The sequence below is a fragment of the Rhincodon typus genome, chromosome 2, assembly GCF_021869965.1.
Source record: "Rhincodon typus isolate 14 chromosome 2, sRhiTyp1.1, whole genome shotgun sequence".
Taxonomy (NCBI): Eukaryota; Metazoa; Chordata; class Chondrichthyes; order Orectolobiformes; family Rhincodontidae; genus Rhincodon; species Rhincodon typus.
In genome coordinates this window covers 149,488,789-149,513,772 of record NC_063333.1, presented here as the reverse complement: position 1 = coordinate 149,513,772, position 24,984 = coordinate 149,488,789, and the positions used below count along the sequence as shown (strand labels likewise).

The following is a 24,984-nucleotide window of genomic DNA, read 5'->3' as shown; positions in this document are numbered from 1 at the left end:
CTCCACCAATCTTAGTGTCATCTGCAAACTTGCTAATCAGACCATCTATACCTTCCTCCAGATCATTTATGTATATCACAAACAACAGTGGTCCCAACACGGATCCCTGTGGAACACCACTGGTCACAGTTCTCCATTTTGAGAAACTCCCTTCCACTACAACTCTCTGTCTCCTGTTGCCCAGCCAGTTCTCTATCCATCTAGCTAGTACACCCTGGACCCCATGCGACTTCACTTTCTCCATCAGCCTACCATGGGGAACCTCATCAAATGCCTTACTGAAATCCATGTATATGACATCTACAGCCCTTCCCTTCCCTCATCTATCAACATTGTCACTTCCTCAAAGAATTCTATCAAGTTGGTAAGACATGACCTTCCCCGCACAAAACCATGCTGCCTATCACTAATAAGCCCATTTTCTTCCAAATGTGAATAGATCCTATCCCTCAGTATCTTCTCCAGCAGCTTCCCCACCACTGACATCAGGCTCACTGGTCTATAATTTCCTGGATTATCCTTGCTACCTTTCTTAAACAAGGGGACAACATTAGCAATTCTCCAGTCCTCCGGGACCTCATCCGTGCTCAAGGATGCTGCAAAGATATCTGTTAACAGTTCCATTTTGAATTATCCCAGACGAGTTGGATGAGAATGTTTCATTCAAAGGTTTGACTAGATTCTCCCTCTCGCTCATGTAGCAACTAATGAAAAGAAGTTCAGGAGATCAGAGGAAGAGTCACTGGAACTGAAGCATTAACTCTGCTTCCTCTCCACAGACGCTGCCAGACCTTCTGAGTTTTTCCAGCAATTTCTGCATTTCTTCAGGAGATGTCTCCCTAGTTTTCATTTAGATTGAGCTTCAGGAAAGTTTTCCTGGAAGAAGAATGTCTGAGGCAGGACAAAGTTGTAGGTAAGAATAGAAAGGGCTAGAACAACTCAGGAAGTCAGCAGCATCTGTGGAGAGAGACAGAGTTAACGTTTCATTCAATTATCTGGCATCAGAATCGAGGATAGGCAGAAATCATTGATCAGAGAATCTCCACAGTGTGGAAACAGGCCATCTGGAAACCAGAGCACCCGGCAGAAATCCACGCAGACACAGAGACATTGTGCAAACTCCACCTAGACAGTCACCTGAGGGTGGAATCAAACTTGGGTCCTTGGCTCTGTGAGGCAGTAGTGCAAACTACTGAGCCACAGTAACACCCCAATGTCAGCGTTTTTGAAATGGAAGGGGCAGGGAGAACAAAGAGCGTGGTCACTGATCATGGTAAAGTATCAAATGAGGTGATGAATGAAATTAAAATGGACAGGACTATGATGCTAACATTATAACATTGAAGTTACAATGTTAAGGCAACATGGTATTCTGATGGAGCCTGCGTGGTGCCCTCTTTGCCTTTCTCATCAGTTTCTGACCAGCTTTAGAATATGAGGTTTGTACATTGGATGTTGTTTGAAATAACATCGATGAAATAAGCCTTCATTGTTTTAGGTGGGCACACACTGAGGAATGTGCAACTTTTTATTCATTTCAACTTGGCCTTGTGCCTGGTTTTCATTCAATGAATGGGGTGTATGATAGGCAGAGGCGAATGATTTTAGAAGCAGTCAACAAAACTGGTTTTTGCTGCCCACAATCCATGTTATCATAATGTTTAGGGAGTTTTTATTGAGTCATACAGCAAAAACAGACCCTTCAGTCCGACCAGTCCATGCCAAACATAATCCCAAATTAAGCTAGTCCAACCTTCCTGCCCCGGCCCAGATCCCTCCAAACCTTTCCTTTTCATGTACTTGTCCAAATGTCTTTTAAATGTTGTAACTGTACCCGCATCCATCACTTCCTCAGGAAGTTCATTCCCCATTCAAATGACCCTCCGTGTAAAAAAATTGCCCCCCATGTTTTTTTTAAATCTCTCTCCCCTCACCTTAAAAGCGTACCCTTTGGTCTTGAATCCCCCATCCTCGGGAGAAAACAACTACCGTTAACTCTAACTATACCCCTCATTATTTCATAAACATCTATAAGGTCAACTCTCAACCTCCTACCCTCCAGTGAAAAAAGTCCCAGCCTATCCAGCCTTTCTTTATAACTCAAATCTTCCATACCCAGCAACATCCTGGTAAATTTCTTCTGAGCCCTCTCCAGTTTCATCAATCAAATTATTGGCAGCTGTCAGTGGGGGAAGTGCACTTTCTGTCCACTGGGGGGGGTGTTGGGGAAGTCTGACCCTGAACCTGTTCATGTTGCCCCCATTGTATGAGACAAAGGGTTTCTCTCCCAGGATGTATTTGTGGATGCTAGGGGGAGGAGCAGGGGGCAGTGAGATTTGGGGTTAAGCCTCCTTGTACTTCCTGTAAATTCCACACCAGATTTTTGACATTGTAAATTGATATCTTTGTTTTTGCAACAGTTTGACAATTGAAGGGTTTATATTTTTTCAACAAGCTTTACAATAGTTGCCTTCATTATATAGAGTCTATAAGGATGAAAGATCCATCAGATGGATAGATGTTCATTTTTCCTTATGTCTGCTTCACAGATATTGTGAAGTCAGATTAGAGCAGACACTGGGTGAGTGGCAATGGAGATTATATTGGGTTAGGAGGTTCATGGGGAGGATGAGGCATTGAAAATCGGTGCAGGAGTAGGCCATTCAGCCCTTTGAGCTTGCTCTGCCATTCAATATGATCACGACTGGTCATCCAACTCAGTCCCTTGTTCATGCTTTCCTCACATGCACTATGATTCCTTTAGCTCTAAGACCTCTATCTGACTCCTTCCTGAAAGCATTCAATGTTTTAACCTCAACCCCCTTTCTGTGGCGATGAATTCCATAGGCTCACCACTCTCTGGGTAGGGAGATTCTCTTTGTCTCAATTCTAAACGGCTTAACCATATTATTAGACTGTGACTGCTGCTTCTGGGCTCCCTGATCATCGGCAACATCCTTCCTGTGTTTACCTTGCCTAGTCCTGGTAGACTTTGAGAGATTTCTCTGTGATCCCCCTCAGAGCTGAGCTCTGTGTTTGTGGCACGGTGGATATGTGGGGGCATGGAAGCGGTATTAAAGGTAAGAGAGGCCATGTGAACATGAGAATATATGAGGGGGCATAGGAATACAGGGAAGGGGGAAAAGGCAGTGGTTTAACTGTGAGGGGTGAGTGTTAGAGGGCATGGGAACAATGTTGGAGAGCTGGGGCAACCTCCCAGAGAATGGGAAAAGGCTTTCAAACCAGCACGCTTTATTACTCGCATTCCTCCAAAGATGCACTGGGGACTCAGAAACTCTGAATCCTGCCCTCTCAAATCCCCAGGAAATGTACTATGGTGGGTATGGACTCGGTAATCAGTTCAGCTCTCCAAGTAAGAGGTAGCCTGATTCACAATTCCCAAATCCAGTACGAGAATCTAAGCCTTTGGATGAGACTGTTGAATCAGTGAGGGACAAGGTTTCCTCATGACGTGAGCCCAGATAGTGAGGCAAGGGGAGAGGGAGGAAGCTACAGCCTCTCATGGATTCTCCCACTATCAGAAAACTTCCACTTCCATAAAAAATATACAAAGGCCTGATCAGGACAGGCAGGGAAAACATTGCCCATGATATAAGGCAGAACTCCGAAATCTATCATTGGTCATAAATAAATTGTCGGAAGATTTTTGTTGTTGTAGTCAGGTTTTGTCAAGATGGAGTTCAGCTTGAAATAAACTGACTTCCTTATTCAGTATTTCTAGAGTTGGAAAATGTTTGGCACTTACAAAAAGTGAGATTGGTGTGTTTGCTTATCTAGAATGCAAAGGTAAGTAAGCCATAAAAGTCTGTTGCCATGGGAGACAACCTTTTCAGTGTGGATAGTTAATGAATTTGACATTTGGCTTTGGTCTCTGCTGCAAGTTTGGGATAATACCTGAAAGGATTCTGACAGATTGACCTCCATCACCATTTCTTTGTTTTCTCTTCTCAGGGCACTGAACAACAGCTTGTATTTATGTAGTGCTCAGTAAAACAGCCCAAAGCACTTCACAGGCAGGGTATAAAGCAAAACTAAATGCTCATTCAGTCACTTATGGAAATAAAAAATAACATAAGAATAAGGCCATTCAACCCATTAAGGCTATTCGACCCTCTGCCATTTAATATGATCACGGCTGATCTCATGTCAGCTTCAAATCCACTCTCCTGCCCACTCTCCATAACCTTTCCACCCATTACTAATTAATGTCCTCCTTGAATTTATTCACTGTCCCAGCATTCACCGCACTCTGGAAGAGTGAATTCCGCATATTCATGACCATTTGAGAGAAGTAATTTCTCCTCATCTCTGTTTTAAACCTGCCCCCACCTTATCCTAAAACTGTGACCTCTCCTTCTAGATTGCCCCACAAAGGGAGACATCCTGTCTACATCTGCTTTGTCAATCCTCTTTAGCATCTTATATTCCCTCAGTTAGATCTCCTCTCATTCTTTCAGACTCCAGAAAATGCAGGTCTAAACTGCTCAATCTCTCTTCATAAGACAAGCCTTTCATCTCTGCAATTAATCCAATGAACCTTCTCTGAACTGCCTCTAATTCAATTACATCCTTCCTCAAGTAGTGGGGCTAACACTGAAGTGCAGTAGTCCAGGTGTGGCCTCACTAATGCCCTGTACAGTTGCAACAACACTTCCCTGCTTTTCTGCTCTATTCCTTTAGTATCCAACTCCTGGGGAAGTGATGGCCTAGTGGTATTATCGCTGGACTGTTAAACTAGAGATCCAGATAATGCTCTGGGGACTCAGGTTTGAATCCTGCCCTGGCAGATGGTGAAATTTGAATTCAATAAATATCTGGAATTAAGAGTCTAATGATGACCATGAATCCATTGTCGGGGAAAAATCCATCCAGTTCACTAATGTCCTTTAGGGAAGGAAACTGCCATCCTTACCTGGTCTGGCCTACATGTGACTCCAGACCTACACTAATGTGGTTGACTTTTAACTGCCATCTGAGTAATTAGAGATAGGCAATAAATGCTGCCTATTTGTGAATAAAGATAAATGAATAAAGGAATAAATGCAAAAAATTCAAATGCCAAAATTTCAATTTCATTCCACAACTGAGGTTGAATGAGAAAGGGCTTTCTCAGTGGGGTAGGTTTAAGAAGTGCTTTAAAAGGAGAAGAGGAGAGATTGAGGGGTCAGAGGAGAAAATTCCACAATCTAGGACCTTATCAGCTGAAGGCATGGCCACCAGCTGATCAGCAATTAAAACTGCGGAGAGTAAAAAGCCAGATCGAGAGCATTGCAGATATTTCAGAGCACAGCTGAAAAGGAGGAGGTTGCTGTGTAAACAAGGAGTCACGTGGAGGGGTTTTAAAACAAAGATGAGAATTTTAAGACTGAGGTGGCCCAGCATCCAGACTGGCACACAGATTTGTGAGGCTGTTCACGTGGCACAAGGCCTTGTCATTGTGTGGATTCAAAGATCGACCACAGATTGGGGAAACCAACACGTTCAGGATCAAACTTCACCTGCTCAGTCACAACTCAGTGCTCCCCTAGGCTCATCGCAGACATATTATCAGCTGTAAATACATTTGTGGCAATGTTCTTTCCTTTCAAAAATGATTTAATATCCTTACCATTAAAGTTTAAGAATTATTCATGATTTGCTCCTTTCAAATTGACCATCACAATGTACAATCACTGTTGCTGTCCTAGAGCTGAGATGATTGACTTCCAGCAACCACAACCATCTTCCTATCTGCCAGGTTTGACTCCAAACAGCAGAAAGTTTGACCCCAATACTCACTGATTCTAGTTTTGCTAGGGCTTCTTGATACCACACTTGGTCAAATGCAATCTCGATGTCAAGGGCTGTCACTCTCACCTCCCCTGTGGAATGCAGCTCTTTTGTCCATGTTTGAACCAAGGTTGTAATGAGATCAGGAGCTGAGTGGCCCTGGCGGAACCCAAACTGGGCGTCACTGAGCAGGTTATTGCTGAGCAGGTGCTGCTTGATAGCACTGTTACTGACACCTTCCATCACTTTACTGATGGTCGAGAGGACACTGATGGGACAGTAATTGGCCGGGATGGATTTGTCCTGCTTTTTGTGTACAGGTCACATCTGAGCAATTTTCCACATTATTGAGTGGATGCCAGTTTTGTAACTGTACTGGAAGAGCTGTGGCAAGTTCTGGAGCACAAGTCTTCAGTCCTAATGCCAGAATATTGTCAGGGCTCAAAGCCTTTGCGGTATCCAGTGTCCCCAGCTGTTTCTTGATATCACATGGAGTGAATCAAATTGGCTGAAGACTGTTATCTGTGATCCTGGGGACTACATGTGTTATCCACTTGGCACTTCTGGCTGGGGAATGCTGTGATTGCTTCAGCCTTATCTTGTGTATGGATGTGCTAGTCTCATCCATTATTGAGGATAGGGATATTTGTGGAGCCTCCTCCTGCAGTAAATTGTTAAATAGTCCAGCACCATTCATCAATGTGACAGGACTGCAGAACTCAGATTTGATCCATTGGCTGTGGGATTGTTTAGCTCTGTCTATCACTTGCTGCTAATGCTGTTTGGCGTGCAAGTATTCCTGTTTGGTGGCTTCACCAGGTTAACACCACATCTTCGGGTATGCCTGGCGCTGTTCCTGGCATGGCCTCCTATACTCTCTATTGAACCAGGGTAGATCCCCTGGCTTGGTGGTAATGGGTGAGTGGGGGATATGTCAGACAGATTACAGGTTACTGATTGTGTTGGAATACAATTCTGCTGTTTGATGGCCCACAGCGCCTAATGGACATCCAATCTTAAGTTGCTAGATCTGTTTAAAGTCTGTCCTATTTCGCACAGTGATAATGTCACACAACACAATGCTGGATACACAAACAGAGTGGCTTGACAGAGCCATTGCAGGTAAGAACCAACCACATTGCTGTGGGTCTGGAATCACATGCAGGCTATGCCAGGTAAGGACTGCAGATATCCTTCTGTAAAGGACTGTGAACCAGGTGGATATTTGGGATGATTGAGTTTACATGGTTGCCATTAGGTGAGATTTTAATTCCAGATTTGTTTTTTATTAATTCAAATTTCACCCATCAGCAAGGTAGCATTCAAACCCATAGTCCCAGTACATTAGTCTCAGCATTACCATTACAAACCATTACCATTGTAATGATTTAACATTGTGCCACCATATTCCCTGCTCCACTATTTAATAAGATCATGACTGACCGGATTACCCCACAATCCAGCCTATCGCTAAGAACCTTCTATCCTCTTGCTTTTCAAGACATTCTATCTCTGCCTTAACAAGATTCAAAAACTCTGCTTCCACTATCTTTTGAAGAAATGAGTTCCAAAGATTTACCAGTCAATTGTGTTGATAGAAATGCTCACATCTCTGCCTTAAACAGGTAATTCATTAATTTTAAACAGTGACCCTATGGTTCTCAATAATCCAACAAGAGCACTTACCTTCTCCACATCCAACCTGTTAAAGTCCCCTCAAGAGTTTCTATATTTCAATCATGTCACCTTTTCCTCTTCTAAACTCCAGCAGAATCAAGTCCAGCCTTTCTTCATAACTGCCCATTCCAGGGATTAGCCCAGTGAACATTCTGTGAACTGTTTACAACACAGTGGCATCCTTCCTTAACTAAGGTGACCAGCACTTGCACATAGCACTCCAGATTTGGCTTTACTAAAACCATATTTAACCGAAGTGTAACATCGCTCTTTTTACGTTAAATTTCCCTCATGTTTCCTAAATTTCACTGTGACTAAACCTCAAAATGATTACATTGGTTGTAAAGAGTTTTGGGACATTCAGAGGATACTGCAGGTTATAGATCAGTTGAAGGCATGGGCAGAAAAATGGCAGATGGAGTTTAATCCAGACAAATGTGAGGTGATGCATTTTGGAAGATCAAGTACAGGTGGAAATTATACAGTGAATGGCAGAACCCTTGGGAGTATTGATATGCAGAGGGATCTGGGTGTGCAGGTCCATAGATCACTGAAGGAGGCAGCACAGGTAGATAAGGTAGTACAAAAGTCTTATGGCATGCTTGCCTTCATTGAAAGGGGCATTGAGTATAAGGATAGAAAAGTTATACTGCAGTTTTATAGAACTTTAGTTAGGCCACGCTTGGAATGTTGCATACAGTTCTGGTCACCACACTACCAGGAGGATGTGGATGCTTCAGAGAGGATACAGAAAAGGTTTCCCAGCATGTTGCCTGGTATTGGGGAGTTTTAGCTATAAAGAAAAGTTGGATAGACTGGGTTTGTTTTCACTGGAATGCAGAAGGTTGAGGGGCAACCTGATAGAAGTTTATAAGACTGTGAATGGCATGGATAGAGTGAAACGTATGAGACTTTTTCCCCAAGGTGGAGGTGCGAATTACTAGGGGACACAGGTTCAAGGTGCAAGAGTGAATTGTGTGAGGCATATTGTTCACACAAAGGGTGGTGAGTGCCTGGAACGTGCTGCCAGAGGAGGTGGTGGAAGCAGACACAATAGCAGCGTTCAAGAAACACCTGGACGAATACATGAATAGGAAGGGAATAGAGGGATATGGATTCTGTATGTGAAGGCAGTTTTAGTGTGGAAAGGCAAAATGTGTCGATGCGGGCTTGAAGTGCCGAAGGGGCTGTTCCTGTGCTGTAGTGTCCTCCTGTTCTTTGTTCTAGCTCTTAAAAAGGTTCTAGATAAAAGCAAGTCCTTCATTTTACCAACATTTTCAGTATTGATAATGCATTCACAGCCTAGTAACAGGCTATTTAGTCCATTAAATCTCTGCTAGGGTTTGCCCTATTGAGTATCCTCCAGCCTTTCTTCAACAAGGCTTGCAGTAGAACACCCTTCTTCTGTCTTTCAGCTTTACCCCATGTATATGGGAGGCCAGAATGCTGGTTGATCACCAACACATCAAATCTTGTTCATGGCTTTATAGTTGGATGCTGTTCTTGCCAATTTTACTTCCTTCTCCCTCATATGTTTATCCAACGTCCCCTCAAATGCATTGATGCTAGTCACTCCGATCTCTACCCCACCCTGTGTACTGAGTTCCACATCATTTTTATATTTTGGGTCAAGAGGTTTCTCCTGATGTCCTACTAGATTTATTATAGACTACCTTATATGTCTGACCACTAACTGTCATCCAAGATGGTCCTGCAGAAATATTCTTTGTAATATTGATAAACTATGAACTAATGGCTATCTGTGCACATTGCTGGTCTTCCTTGCTGCAGATACTGTGACAATACCTTTGTCTGTTATGGTTAACGGAGCTCATCTTTTGTTTTGTGACGGTTCCAATTTCATTTTTCTTTGTCTCCTGTTTCACTGACCAAAGTTACCTTGGAGAAATGTGTTTTTGCCACACCATTTCAATGAAGGAAACTGCTCCAATTGTACAGGTAGTGGTCTAGAATGCTACCTGCCTCAGGGAGTGAAAGAATATCGAAATGTAACTGCCAAATGTTTGTTTCATTCTTAGATTGAGAGATTGAGACAGAATTAGAACATAGTACATCAAACTGTAAAGCACAGTACACGTCCTTCGGCCCACAATGTTGTGCCGACCTATTATCCTACTCTAAGATCAAACTACCCTGCATACTCTACATTTTGTCATCATCCAAGTGCCTATCCAAGGGTCGCTTAAATGCCCCTAATGTATCTGACTCCACTACCACCCCCGGTAGCGCATTCCACGCACCCACCACTCTCTATGTGAAGAACCTACCTTTGACATCTCCTCTATACCTTCCTCCACCAACTTAAAATTGTGCCCCTCATAATAGTCATTTCCACCCTGGGAAAAAGTCTCTGGTTATCCAGTCTATCTACACCTCTCATCATCTTGTACGCCTCTATCAAGTCACCTCTCATCCTTCTTCACTCCAATGAGAAAAGCCCTAGCTCCCTAAACCTTTCCTCATAAAACCTGCCCTCCAGTCCAGGCAGCATCCTGGTAAATCTCCTCTGCACCCTCTCTAAAGCTTCCACATCTTTCCTATAATGAGGTGACTAGAACTGAACACAATATTCCAAGTGTGGTCTAACCAGGGTTTTATAGAGCTCACAGCATAACCTCATGGCTCTTAAACTCAATTTCCCTGCCAATGAAAATCAACACATCATATGCCTTCTTTACAACCCTATCAACTCAGGTAGCAACTTTGAGGGGTCTATGGACGTGGACCCCAAGATCCCTCTGTTCCTCCACACTGCCAAGAATCCTGCCATTAACCCTGTATTCTGCATTCAAATTCAACCTTCCAAAATGAATCACTTCATACCTTTCCGGGTTGAATTCCATCTGCCACTTCTTTGCCCAGCTCTGCATCCTGCAATCATGTAATAATTGCCATCATGTCTGTCTAGACTCTTTGGTGATGCTATCCTAACAGTGCCAATACCCCGTTCTTTTCCTATTTCCCTGACCATTTTCCTTTTAAGCATTTATTCGGTGTCTTCTGAAAGTTTCCTTTGAATCTATTTCTATCATTTTTTCAAGTATTGCATTTCAGATCATAACCACTCACTGCCTAAAACATGGGATCACGTGTTGCCTCTGATTCTCTGTCTATCTTCCTTTGTACTCCTATCACCATGGGAACCATCTTTCTAATCAATCACTATTTCACAGATAGAGCTTTATTGAGGAGGGAAATGGGAGGGTTGGAGAGCAGAAAGGAACTCAGGCTGGAAGGAGAAAATAGAGCTGGAAGGGGGGCAAAAGGGAATGAGGTAGGGGATGTGATTTCCATTGACCATTCAATTGAGTTACTGACTGCACTGCCCACTGGCACAAACCAGGAACATAACAGTCACATGGACATCTCGTCTGTGTTGAGAGTGAACCCTTCATGCTGTGGAGAATTGTGCAGCAGAAGACAATAATCTCTATACCTTCATTCAGAGTGTACTGCAGTACCCCAACCAGCGGCCTCCTCATCTTCATCTCCTCCATTGCAGCCTAAAGCACACAGTCTCCAGCTGTCTGCTTACACTGTGTTATGTTGGTTATGATACAGTAAAATATCTTAACTCGCTGATCCTGCTTTCCCCTTTGCCCTTCAGAATTCATTCACCCCCAGGCTTACCCCCAGTGGAGCAGCAAAGGGCAGCTGGATAGTGACTTGCCTCCTGAATGCCCTGGAGGTTCTTCATTTCCGTACTACAGGTAACGAGCCCATTTCCTACTTGCAATTCCTGAAAGTTCAATTTGTAACCCACATTGTTCTGGGGAATCAGCAACCCTGTGTAAAGTGAGGAGTCTGTTTCAGAGCTGCTCAGAGTATCTGTCCAATTTCATGCTTCAGTTGCCTTCTGGAAGAGGGTGAAACCTGTTACAGTTCCAAGCCTGATTGAAAGGGGTCACCCTTAGGCTGGAAGGAATCACAGTCACTGAAACTGAGGGAGATCGTCACCTTCACTCACTAAATTTTTCTTTTTTTTCTTTGTTTTTTCTTTTTTTCTGTGTGTAAATTTACCTCGTGAAGAAGCAGCCTTCATCCTTTCAGCATCGGGAGTGGTAGGAGGGGTAAAGGGAATAGGTAGACAGTGCAGGGATCCCCTGTGGCCATTCCCCTCAATAATAAGTATACCGCTTTGGATACTGTTGGGGGTGACGACCTACCAAGGGAAAGCCGTAGCAGCCAGGTCTCTGGCACTGAGTCTGGCTCAGTGGCTCAGAAGGGAAGTGGGAGAATAGGAGAGCGATAGTGATCGGAGATTCACTGGTTAGGGGAACAGACAGGAGATTCTGTGGTACCAAGTGAGACTCCCGGACAGTATGTTGCCTCCTGGGTGCCAGGGTCAGAGATGTCTCGGATCGGGTCTTCAGGATTCTTAAGTGGGAGGGAGAGCAGCCAGAGGTCGTGGTACACATCGGTACCAATGACATAGCTAGGAAACGGGACGAGGACCTGAAAAATGAATATAGGGAGTTAGGTTGGAAGCTAAGAGGCAGGACGAACAGAGTAGTAATCTCAGGATTACTAACGGTGCCACGGGCTAGTGAGGCCAGAAACAGAGAGCGAGTGCAGCTGATCACGTGGCTACAGAGCTGGTGTAGAAGGGAGGGCTTTAAGTTTGTGGATCATTGCGATATCTTCTGGGGAAGGAGGGACCTGCACAGGAAGGACAGGTTGCACCTGAACTGGAGGGGCACCAATATCCTGGGCGGGAGGTTTGCTAGAGCTCTTCGGGAATATTTAAACTAGTTTGGCAGGGGGATGGGAACCGGAGCTACAGATCAGAAGATGGGGTAGCTGGTGTACAGGTAGATAGAGCAAGCAGAGAGTCAATGAGGAAGGATAAGCAGTTGGTAGGGCAAAGTTGCAATCAGTGCGACGGGTTGAAGTGTGTCTACTTCAATGCAAGAAGTGTCAGGAATAAGGGTGACAAACTTAGCGCATGGATCAGTATTTGGAACTACGATGTTGTGGCCATTATGGATAACACAGGGGCAGGAATGGTTGCTGGATGTTCCGGGGTATAGACATTTCAAAAGAAATAGGGAGGGAGGTAAAAGAGGTCGGGGAGTGGCATTGCTAATCAGGGATAGTATCACAGCTACAGAAAGGGAGGTCGTGGAGGAGGGTTTGTCCACTGAGTCAGTGTGGGTGGAAGTCAGAAACAGGAAAGGAGCAGTCACTTTGTTGGGAATTTTCTATAGACCCCCCCAATAGCAACAAAGACACTGAGGAACAGATTGGGAGACAGATTTTGGAAAGGTGCAGAAGTAATAGAGTTGTTCTCATGGGTGACTTCAACTTCCCTAATATAGACTGGAACCTCCTAAGTGCAAATAGTTTGGATGGAGCAGATTTTGTCAGGTGTATCCAGGAAGGATTTCTGCCTCAAAATGTAGATAGGCCGACTGGAGGAGAAGCCATATTGGATTTGGTGCTTGGCAACGAACGAGGCCAGGTGTCAGATCTCTCAGTGGGAGAGACTTTCGGTGATAGTGATCACAACTCCCTGACCTTTACTATAGTCATGGAAAGGGATAGGAACAGACGGTATGGGAAAGTAATTAATTGGGGAAGGGGGAATTACAATGCTATTAGGCAAGAACTGCGGAGCATAAATTGGGATCAGATGTTCTCAGGGAAATGCACGACAGAAATGTGGAGGTTGTTTAGGGAGCAGTTGCTACGAGTACTGGACAGGTTTGTCCCACTGAGGCAAGGAAGGGATGGTAATGTGAAGGAACCTTGGATGACAAGGCATGTGGAACACCTAGTCAAGAGGAAGAAGGAAGCTTACTTAAGGTTGAGGAAGCAAGGATCAGACAGGGCTCTAGAGGTCTACAAGGTAGCCAGAAAGGAACTGAAGAATAGACTTAGGAGAGCTAGAAGGGGGTATGAGAAAACATTGGCGGGTGGATCAGGGAAAACCCCAAGGCTTTCTACACTTATGTGAGGAACAAGAGGATGGCCAGAGTGAGGGTAGGGACTATCAGGGACAGTGGTGGGAACTTGTGTGCAGAGGAGGTAGGGGAGGTCCTTAATGAATACTTTGCTTCAGTATTCACCGGTGAGAGGGACCTTGATGTTTGTAAAGACAGCATGGAACAGGCAGATATGCTCAAACAGGTTGTTGTTAGGAAGGAGGATGTGCTAAAAATCTTGAAAAGCATGAGGATAGATAAGTCCCCTGGGCCAGACGGGATATACCCAAGGTTGCTACGGGAAGTGAGGGAAGAGATTGCTGCCCCTTTGGCGATGATCTTTGCATCCTCACTGTCCACTGGAGTAGTGCCAGAAGATTGGAGGGGGCAAATGTCATTCCCTTGTTCAAGAAAGGGAATAGGGATAATCCTGGAAATTACAGACCGGTCAGTCTTACTTCCGTGGTGGGCCAATTCTTGGAGAGGATTCTGAGAGATAGTGTTTATGATTATTTGGGAAAGCACAGTTTGATTAGAAATAGTCAGCACGGCTTTGTGAGGGGCAGGTCATGCCTTACAAGCCTTATTGAATTCTTTGACGATGTGACAAAACGCATCGATGAAGGTAGAGCAGTGGATGTGGTGTATATGGATTTTAGCAAGGCATTCGATAAGATTCCACGTGGTGGGCTCATTCAGAAAGTAAGGAGGCATGGGATTCAGGGAAATTTGGCTGTCTGGATACAAAACTGGCTTTCCAAGAGAAGGCAGAGGGTGGTAGTAGATGGAAAGTATTCAGCCTGGAGCTCGGTGGCCAGTGGTGTTCCGCAGGGATCTGTTCTGGGATCTCTGCTCTTTGTGATCTTTATAAATGACTTGGATGAGGAAGTGGAAGGGTGGGTTAGTAAGTTTGCCAATGACATGAAGGTTGGTGGAGTTGTGGACAGCGTGGAGGGCTGTTGTAGGTTGCAACGGGACATTGAGAGGATGCAGAGCTGGGCAAAGAAGTGGCAGATGGAATTCAACCCACAACAGTGTGAAGTGATTCATTTTGGAAGGTCGAATTTGAATGCAGAACACAGGGTTAATGGCAGGATTCTTGGCAGTGTGAAGGAACAGAGGGACCTTGGGATCCACGTCCATAGATCCATCAAAGTTGCAATCCAAGTTGATAGGGTTGTAAAGAAGGCGTACGGTGTGTTGGCTTTCATTGGCAGGGGAATTGAGTTTAGGAGCTGTGACGTTATGCTTCAGCTCTATAAAACCCTGGTTAGACCACACTTGGAATATTGTGTTCAGTTCTGATCACCTCATTATAGGAAAGATGTAGAAGCTTTAGAGAGGGTGCAGAGGAGATTTACCAGGATGCTGCCTGGACTGGAGGGCAGGTCTTATGAGGAAAGGTTTAGGGAGCTAGGGCTTTTTTCATTGGAGCGAAGAAGGATGAGAGGTGACTTGATAGAGGTTTACAAGACGATGAGATGCATAGATCATGTGGATACCCGGAGACATTTTCTCAGGGCGGAAATGACAATTACGAGGGGGCATAATTTTAAGGTGATTAGAGGAAGGTATAGGGGAGATGTCAGAGGTAGGTTCTTTACATAGAGAGTGGTAGTGGAGTCAGATACATTAGAAACTTTTAAGTGACTCTTGGATAGGCACATTGGAGGACAGTAAAATGTAGGGTATGCAGGGTAGTTTGATCTTTGTAGGATAATAGGTCGGTGCAACATTGTGGGCCGAAGGACCTGTACTGTGCTGTACTGTTCTGTGTTCTTAAATCATGAGCACATGGTCAATTAGTTAGATTGCCCTTCAAGATGTTTCTGGTGTATCACACAAAGATGGGCAATCATCCCTTGATGAGGGACAGTCTGCAAGTTCACATCTCCAACAGCAAGAGAACAGTGAACATTGAAACATTTGAATTCACAACAGGAGTAAGCCATTCAGCCCATTGAGCCTGTTCTTCCTTTCAATTAGGTCATAGCGGATTTGATTCCTGAAACAATGTTAAGGAAATGATCAGGTATGGCTATAAAAGATTATTTCCAGTCAAACGAACTAAATTTCTAGTTCCACCTCAAACACAAATCTTATCATCTATAAGAAAAATATTATTTTAGAAAAGAAAAATAGGCTGTATTTTATAAATATGATTGGAGAGGTGTCAGAGTCAATTTTTGATGAATGTCTTTGTGTCACAATGAAGTAGTCTCACCATCGTTTGTAATGGTTTATCTGCTTCCTTGTTTTAATTTAGACTTACTTCATTCTACTTCATTAGACAATGTAATCAGCATCAAAATTTTAATTGTGAAACAAAAGTTTTTTTATAATAACACATGGGCAATTATGTGGGCCAATTCTTGAACAGTGTTTGGAAGTGTATATATTTAGGGTATGGGAGCGCTCAGTAAATTTATTGAGATTTATCACATTGATTAATAGCGCAGCAACCAAATCATTCATCCATCTGGTATGAAACTGCTGAAGGTTATGTTCAGAATGTGATGCAGTAGCTGTCTGTGCCAATGTGTCTCTTAACATTATTCGGCAGGAGGTTCGGTTCAGAGGTTCTGTGAAACATCCTGAAAGCTCAATATCTGTCATTGGTTCAGATTGAGCTGGCCAAATGGAACCCTGGAACAAATGCAGAGAAGGCTGGAGAAACACAGCAGATCTGGTAGCATCTATGTAGAGAGAAAAAGAATTAATGTTTCTTGTCTGGTATGACACTTCCAGACTTGAAACGTTAACTCTGTTTCTCTCTCCACAGATGATGGCAGACCTGCTGCGTTTCTCCAATATTCTCTGTGTTTGTTTCAGATTCCCAGCATCGGCTGTTCTGTTTTAATTATATGGAACCCTGAAACAGGTGGCATAACAGAGGCCAGTTCGGGCCCCATTTACCTGATCTTCAGGTTCCAGTTGCCCATTAGGTAAACCCAAGGTGATTGTCAGCAAAGAGGTTTTCACCTATACGACTGGCAGAAAAAGGCAAGTGATCAATAAAGAGATGGTGCAACCAAGCGAGGGTGAGCTGATTGGAAAGTAAGGCAATGAGCAGCAAGAAGGAATGGCTACATGGAAGGATGCTCTTTGGTGCTGCCATGGATTTGGCTGAAGCACTCCTACACTTCTCACCTACACATTTTAGTAACAGCAAGAGTGTTCCCTTTAAAACATCACAAGTTAGGAAATGGTCAATGATTGTTTCCTAAATCTAGTCTGTATGTGGGTCCAGAGAGGTCCAGTCTTACATTGAGAGTCTAAAACAGATGCAATATTACAAGACCATATGGTATAGGAGCAAAATTTGGCCAATCTGCCCATCAAGTCTTCCCTGCCATTCGATCATAACTGATATGGTTTTCAACCCCATTCTCCTACCTTCTCCCCATAATCCTTGATCCTCTTACTAAACAAGAACCTATCTATCTCTGTCTTAAATATTTTCAATGACTTGGCTTCCACAGCCTTCTGCAGAAATCAGTTCCACAGATTGACCACCTTCTGACTGAAGAAATTCCTCTTTGTTCTAGTTGCATATGCAGAGGGTCTAACATCTGTTTTGGTCCAAGATTCTGGAAAGCTGTTTCCATCTTAGCTGACATGGTCAATGATACAATTCCAGCAACACAAAGTGAGCATGCTCACCTTCCAGGGCCCAAGCTTCAAGCTGGATCCTTAGTTCCTTATGTCAAACTAAAACCATACCATTGAATCTCTCCAAGAGAGCTGCAGAAGCGGTGTGAAGAAAATTAAAGTGTGCAACTCTGCAATATCTTCTTTCCTCCGGATGAAGAGGATATTGGTGAAGACCAGGAAAAGGCTACATATTATTCATCTTAGGAATGGAATTATGTTAAATAGAGGTGAACATAGAGGGAAAAGATCACTAATTAATAAACTGGTAAAACAAAAACAATTTGTTTACATCATTCACACATTACCATTACACCTCAAATGACAAAGAACTTTAAAATGTTGAGTCAATAGTTTTCACTTTTGAGAATGAGTTATTATCAGTCAATAATATAGTCTCACTGCCTTCAATGATTCTCATCAACAGACAATGTAACACAATTATTATCCCTGAGCACACATTGTAACCTGTGAACAAAAAAGTTTGAATAGATTTCTCTTTGTCTAAATCACTGTTCTTGAAGGATACAATAAACTTAACGTGAATGTAATCTGCTGGGTACATAGAAAACACAATTGATTTGGGTTCCACAAAGTGATGTGAATAAAATGATATTTTTCAAAGTCCCTTTTCAAACTTTGTCACCATTCAGTTCAAGCCAGAATTTAAACGATGATTACTGATGGAAGTTATGTTCATGAAGAACCTCCTCCAATCATTCCACAATCAACTGGTGACACACACACTCTCCGGTGTCCTTCAGTTCCTGGAAGACTGTAAGCACCAGCACATACACTGCTTAGAAATTTCTAGAAAACCTTTGTGTAATAGCTGCCTGCAGTTTATTGTTTGGAACTGTTGTTGGCGGAATATTGACTAGCATAGCTCAAAGCAAACGAGATGAAGCACTTCAACTGAGACTTGCTCCATGCAAACAATACAATTGACAATGATAAGAAAAATTGTTTTCAGTGTTCTGCAGCAGTGCACACATTTAATTGAACTTGTCCCAAGCTTATGAAGGTGTTAATATTTAATAAACTTGCAGAAATAAGTTAGGAAGGGAAAAATCATTTCCCACATTCATGAGAAAACCACTTAAATATGATTATTAGCCATGAATTAATGCAACATAAGGTCAATGGTTACAGTTTTCAATTGTGAAAATAGATACAGCATTGGACCACCTTGCAGCTGATGCTAAAGATGATTTAGTTTTCAGTGGATAAATAATGGTGAGCCTTAACAGATTAACAAGAACAGCAAGGATTTTGAAACTTCCAAGTCTCAGTGAGATGTTGTTTATTGATTTCACACTCATTCTGGCTGGAAATTAACGTAGTCTGGAAGTTTTCTGCCTACTCCAGGCATCGAGTGCATCAGCTTCCCGGCTATCCCAAGGTGCTGTCTATGAAATTAGGGAGCTAGAGGAGCTCTCAAGCTTCTCAAGTCCCTAAGCAATAAAAAAGGAAAATGAGATTTTAATCTTGCTCTCTAGACAAATCATGAAACGATCCTAAAGGACTGACCTGGATTGCAGCCACAGAACTGTCGGCTTCGGTTTATGTTCAAAACTGGAAATGTCCTTTTTGACTAATGACGATACTGAAACTCAATTGAAATTTTTACCGGACTGGGATATAACAGAGAGTTACATGTTTGATAACCCCAATGGTGAACAATCATAGAATCCCTACAGTGCAGAAGGAAACCATTCAGCCCATCGAGTCCACACTAATTCTCCAAAGAGCACCAAGGCCCAGCCCCCCATCCTATCCTCACAATTACCACAGCTAACCCATCGAGGCTGCACATTTCTGATGTGATGATGCTGTCACTTTAAGAGATTATTTTGTCCTTTTTTTTGAAAACAGGCTGTAAGACAGAGATATCGAGCTGCCTACTGAAACTGCTTGAGTGAACAGCTTGGGAGGCCTTGGGTTTTTTTTAATGCACCATGATTAGGTGTGGCCAACTTTCACAGATTAGGATTTCAAGGTTTTGGTTTTTCAGTAGCATCAGAAGTTATTGGGTTCTTAACAGAGTTGGAAGCTTTAGTGAATGTTTCCTGGCTGCTCCTGTCTCTGAATTTTCTCTTGAGATTTTTTCCTCCTGGATTGGAGAGCTGCACATGAGAAGCTGTGTCTGAATTCTCCTTTTTGCCAAGGGGTGTGATTATGGGCTGTTATTAAATTGGAACAGTTAATTAGTAATAGTCACTGTATTTATGATTCTGTTAAGTTTTCCAATACAGTTAAGTTATTCTAAGCTCCTCTTTCTTTGGTTCTATTTTGAACTATAGTGTTTAAATAAATTGTGTTTTGCTTAATGTTGAGTAGTTTGACCAGTTGCATTGTATCTAGAACAGCCACTTCACATTTGCCTTTAAAATATGGAAAATTTAAGAGTCTAGGCTACCTTCTTAACCTATTTTGAGGGAGTCTGTTCTGGTTCATAACACTGGACACTATGGATTATTTTAGTATGGCCAATACACCTAACTTTCACATCTCTGGACTGTGGGAGGAAACCAGAGCATCCAGAGGAAACCCACGCAGACACAGGGGGAATGTGCAAACTCCACACAGACAGTCACCCAATCAAACCTGGGTTCTTGGCACTGTGAGGCAGTGGTGGTAACCACTTAGCCACTGTTCATGTTATATTTAATGTTTTCTGTTGTCTTGTCCCTATTGATCTCTGCAACATCCTCTGTCTATTCAATCTCTCATGAAATCTCAGTTCCCCTAATGTCAGATTCTTTCCCTAACTTTGCAACAAGAACAGGAAGGTGTCCATAACCCAGAGGGCCATAGGGCTGCTCTCTCATTACAGAGAAATGACTGGTGGTGAGTTTAACCTGAAATTTGCCAGCTCTCAGCTGATGGGCAAGGTTGAATAAGTGGCACCTTCATACTAGCCTCACCAGATGTAGGAATTGAATGCACACTTGGCATTACTCTGCATCACAAACCAGCCATCCAGCTAATTGAACTAACCAACTCCTAATTCATTGCTATTTCTTAAGCCTGTTGCTTTTCAGGAATTTGTTGATTCAAACAAGACCTCCTCCTCTTCCTAATCTCCTCTTACAGTCCTCTTTAAAACCTACCCTTCTGGCTCATGTCTTTAGCCTGTCCTGACAATAACTCTCTCGAGCACACTAACTGTTCCTAGAGCTGCTGGTGCAGAGCACTGAGGGACAATTTTATGATATTAAGAAGCATTCCAGTGCAACATGTTGTTTAACTTTCTCATTTATTAAAAGAGCAGACTTGGTTTGTGAACCAAAGCCAGATTGGGAAACTGTCTCAAGTTGCTTATGGGTAGATCAATAAAAATAACAAAAGTTTATTTTAATCTCAAAGAGCAGATTGTTGGACTTTTTGTAAATTGTTTGTTACACTTGACCAACAAATGCTTTTATCTGGAAAGTTGTGAATTAAATGGATTTTCCCAGAGGAAAAAGTGTAATGGTTTACTTGTATGAATCCTGTTAAATTCAATGTATAAGTGGCCAGTTTATCAAAATATATTTATGCTTCATATTACCCAATGTTTACAAGAATGCATTAATTTGATAATTATCATTCATTGGCCTTGAGGAAGTTAAGGAGATGAAGTCACATTGGCGTGTAATGTGAAAAACAACTGATAATCTGTGCCAGGAACCAGTGCTGTATCTTTCACAAATAGTCAGGACAGACTATTTACAGCCAAAATCTCAGGATGAGTGATGCAGCAATGTCAAAACCAGGGCTAGATCCACTGATAAATGTCAATAATCAAGACTTGTTTCCAAGTTGTGTTCATCACCATTTGTTTGTTGAATACAGCATTTTGTCTTTAGTCTTCCTGTTTCTAATTGCTTGTTGAACTCACCACTGAATGTTGAATTATACTATGAAAAATGATGAATCCTAGTCAATGAATTCAATGCTTTAATTACTACTAGCCAAATTCTCTAAAAGAGAAAATTAACCGTTACAAGTGTATAGTCTTTCAGCTTCATGTATTTTTTTAATTTTTGGGAGAGATTTTAACAATGTCAAATTAAAAATGTATTCTTTCTTATTCTTCCTGTATATTTTTCCTCTATCAATCTATTCTTTCCTTCCCTCACTTTATTTCTCTTCTGACATATTGCTTTTGATTGAATTTACACATTCTGCTTAACATTTCCTTTATTGTCTTTGCAATGTTTACTTCTCAGTCTTTAAATCGCATTGGGGAAATGCTGCTCGATTCAATGTTGACCAAAGGTTATAGCTGCTCTGTTCTCCACACTATTAGAAAGTGATAGATTTACTTATGGCACAGAAGGAGGCCATTCAGCCTATCTTATCCATGCTGGCTCTCTGCAGAGCATTCTAGTCATTGCCACTCCTTGGCTCAGTCCCACAGTCCTGAAATTTTGTTTCATTGAAGTCACCATCCAACATCCTTTAGAAATCATTATCCTTTCCTGCAAGATCCAGGTCATTATCAATTGTAACATAAAAGCCATTCTGAGGAACGGCACTGGGTCTGAAACATTAACTCTGATTTCTTTTCCCAGATGCTGCCAGGCCTGCTGAGTTTTTCCATCACTTTCTGTTTTTGTTATTTAAGAAGTTTTTCCTCATATTCCCGTTGTACCTCTAAATCAAAATATTAAATACATGTCTCCAGTCCTTTTTACAATATAATAATAGGAAAAGTATTTGCATGTGTTTGCTTGGCTTTCATTGGCAGGGGAATTGAGTTTAAGAGCCATGAGGTTATGCTGCAGCTCTATAAAACCCTGGTTAGACCACACTTGGAATATTGTGTTCAGCTCTGGTCACCTCATTATAGGAAAGATGTGGAAGCTTTAGAGAGGGTGCAGAGGAGATTTACCAGGATGCTGCCTGGACTGGAGGGCAGGTCTTATGAGGAAAGGTTGAGGGAGCTAGCGCTTTTTTCATTGGAGCGAAGAAGGATGAGAGGTGACTTGATAGAGGTATACAAGATGATGAGAGGCATAGATAGAGTGGATAGCCAGAGACTTTTTCCCAGGCCTGAAATGACTATTACGTGGGGGCATGATTTTAAGGTGATTGGAGGAAGGTATAGGGCAGATGTCAGAGGTAGGTTCTTCACACAGAGAGTGGTGGGTGTGTGGAATGCGCTGCCGGCAGTGATAGTGGAGTCAGATACTTTAGAGACTTTTAAGCGACTCTTGGATAGGCACATGGAGGTTAGTAAAATGTAGGGTATGCAGGATAGATTGATAGGATAATAGGTTGGCACAACATCGTGGGCCGAAGGGCCTGTACTGTGCTCTACTGTTCTATGTTCTATGTGTAACTCATCAAAGTCTATCATAACCTTTGCCAGATCTCCTCTCATTATCCTTGCTACATGCAGAACACCATCTGCCAATCCTTCCTATCTAGCTCAATAACTAAAATCCTCCCAATCTGGAAGCATCCTGGTAAAACTCTTCTGCACCATCTCAACAACTTTCACATCTTTCCTAAAATGAGGTGCCCAGAACTGATTACATTATTCTAGTTGAGACCTAACCAGAGCTTTATCTGGATTTGACCTAAATTTGTACTCAACGCCATTATTTGTGAAGCCCAGGACCCCATATTCTTTCCTAACAAAGCACTCAGCATGTCCTGCCACCTTTAAAGGTCGATGGAAAAGCAACCCCGGGACCCTCTTTCCCTGTTTAAAATTATGCTACTGTCTATATCACCACTCCCCACTCATTCTGGCACTCATCTGCCTGTTTCGCTAGTTTCTCCATGTCCTATTGCAGGTGATTCATATCAACCTCACTGGGTGGCACTTTGGGCAACTTTGTGGGCAAGACATTGAGTTGTGAGGTGTGGAAACAGTTGATGCTATTAGCAAGTTCTGGTTAACCAATTTATTTTCTAGCTGATACTTCTCTGTGTGTGCTTTATCTTTCTATTTAGCTGGAAAGAAATGGATCCAGCAACGTGAAAAGGATTTGGGAGTGTCCCTGTACTCAGATTACTGTTAGCAAAGTAATTGGTCAACCTGAAATCATAGATTTCTACTGAAATGGGATTTTCAAATTGCACAAACCCACAGGAACAAGATACCTCTGTGAAATGATTGCAGGTGGTGGCTAAATCATAGATGTCATTTAGCTCCTTAACCTTAAAATTATGTCAGATTTAAACAACGTGTCCAGCGTGATGTATAGTGGAACCAGTGGGGCTTTTTTTGGTTTATTGCTTTGACAAGACCTTTTCTTGAAGCCATCAGGTAAAATCAGTCAACCATCTCAATGTAACTGACTTTTAATTGTTCATTAAAATGAGAAAAATGGAATCACTCAGCAAAGTGTGCATCTCACTCATATCTCTCATTATTTGAACGCAGTATCACAGAGAATGATTATAACAACTGACAAGTTAATTTATGTTTCATTCATCATGTGTTGTATTGTCTGTTTAACTGTAGAAACTCTCCTGAAGTTCGCCCTGTCCAGCTAATCAGTTGTGACGTCTCTGTGTGTGGTGGAGATGGAAGCCATGCAAAGGACTTGAAAACAGGTGTTAATGTTATTCATGGCTCAGTAGCAGCTTTCTCATATTTGAGGCAGAAAACCTTGTATCTAAATCACACTCCAAATCCAAAGTGATGCTCTCATTCAATACAGAGGGAGCAGCACACTGTTGGAGGGATCAGTGCATCCTTGAAGTGGTACCAGTCAGACAGTGCTATATTTTTAGCTGTGCCATCTTTCAGACAATATGTTAAATCATTATCACTCTCAGATGGATGCAAGAAATCCCACAAAGAGCAGGAGAGCTCTCCAAGATGTTCGGGTCAATAGTTATTCCTCAATCAACATCACAAAAACAGCTTATTTTGTCATTAACCATTGCTGCTGTGAAGCTTGTTCTACACAAGGTGACTCTTGTGCTTCTTAGTTTGCAACAAAGCCTTCAAAAGTGGCTGTGAAGTGTTTTGGATAATCTGAAATGTGAAAGGTGTTATATAAACATCAATTTTCATTTTTCTGGAGGCTGGAAGTATCAATAAGACTATAGTAGGGCAACTGAAAATGAAGGGCCATCCAATTTTGGGTTAAAAGCTACCTAACTGCTTCAGTTCAAGTCAGATTTGTGTTCAGCACGTCCGCTTTTAACATTCTAACACACTGTGGAAAAACAGACAGATCCAATAGGCATTGGAAACCTACCTGTGTTAGGATCCACGGAAAAGTACGGCTGTCCCTGTAGAATACTGTACACCACCCTGGCACTGTTTCCATACGTCGGATCATCAGCGTCCGTCGCTGTTATCTGAAGCACAGAAGTTCCTGAACAAAGACAGAGAGAGAAAAAGGGACTCACTGAAAACTTGTCGGGAAAATAAAACAGTGGTACTGTACATTTGGATGGACATACATTAAACAGGCAAGAGCTTGAACTCAAGACAGGCAGTGGGCAGCACCGAGAGGAGCCTGCTGCAGAGACATGAGAATCTGGGTTTTGAAACTGGAGTGCTGGCTAGAGCCATTGTGTGGCATCTGCAAAAAGCTTCTTTACCTATTTTACCTGGTTTACAAAGTGGTCACACCACAGAATAAGACCAGGCAGGTGGAGAGGGAATCAGTAATTACTAGGAATCTAGAAAGATCCCACAGTCAGTTCAGGAGTCCCCTAAATGTATCTCATTTACTAACTAGATTTCCATTTTGGACATTGGTGAGGAAATGGTTCATCAGAGCAAAGGTCAAGCTTAAGTAACATTAGGTGGGAGTGGGGGTGGTGAGGTTTGGGAATGACAATGGCAATAACAGTTAGTGAGTAGACAGGTATTTTTGGGCCAAAGATGTGACTCTAAAATATTCTGATGCTAGGGTCAAGGATGTTATGGGGAGGTAATGACCGAGTCGTATTATTGCTAGAC

General features: G+C 42.5%; 1 protein-coding gene across 4 annotated transcripts in view; it reads right to left on the bottom strand.

The window, feature by feature from the left end:
* Positions 1 to 24,984, bottom strand: part of LOC109927670 (cadherin-18-like) — a 578,296-nt gene that overhangs the window by 99,583 nt on the left and 453,729 nt on the right. For all 4 annotated transcript variants that reach the window (XM_048616417.1, XM_048616438.1, XM_048616423.1 and 1 more), the window contains one exon: positions 24,272 to 24,391. In XM_048616417.1, coding sequence (XP_048472374.1) covers positions 24,272 to 24,391 — 120 coding nt within the window. The remainder of the gene's footprint in view (positions 1 to 24,271; positions 24,392 to 24,984) is intronic.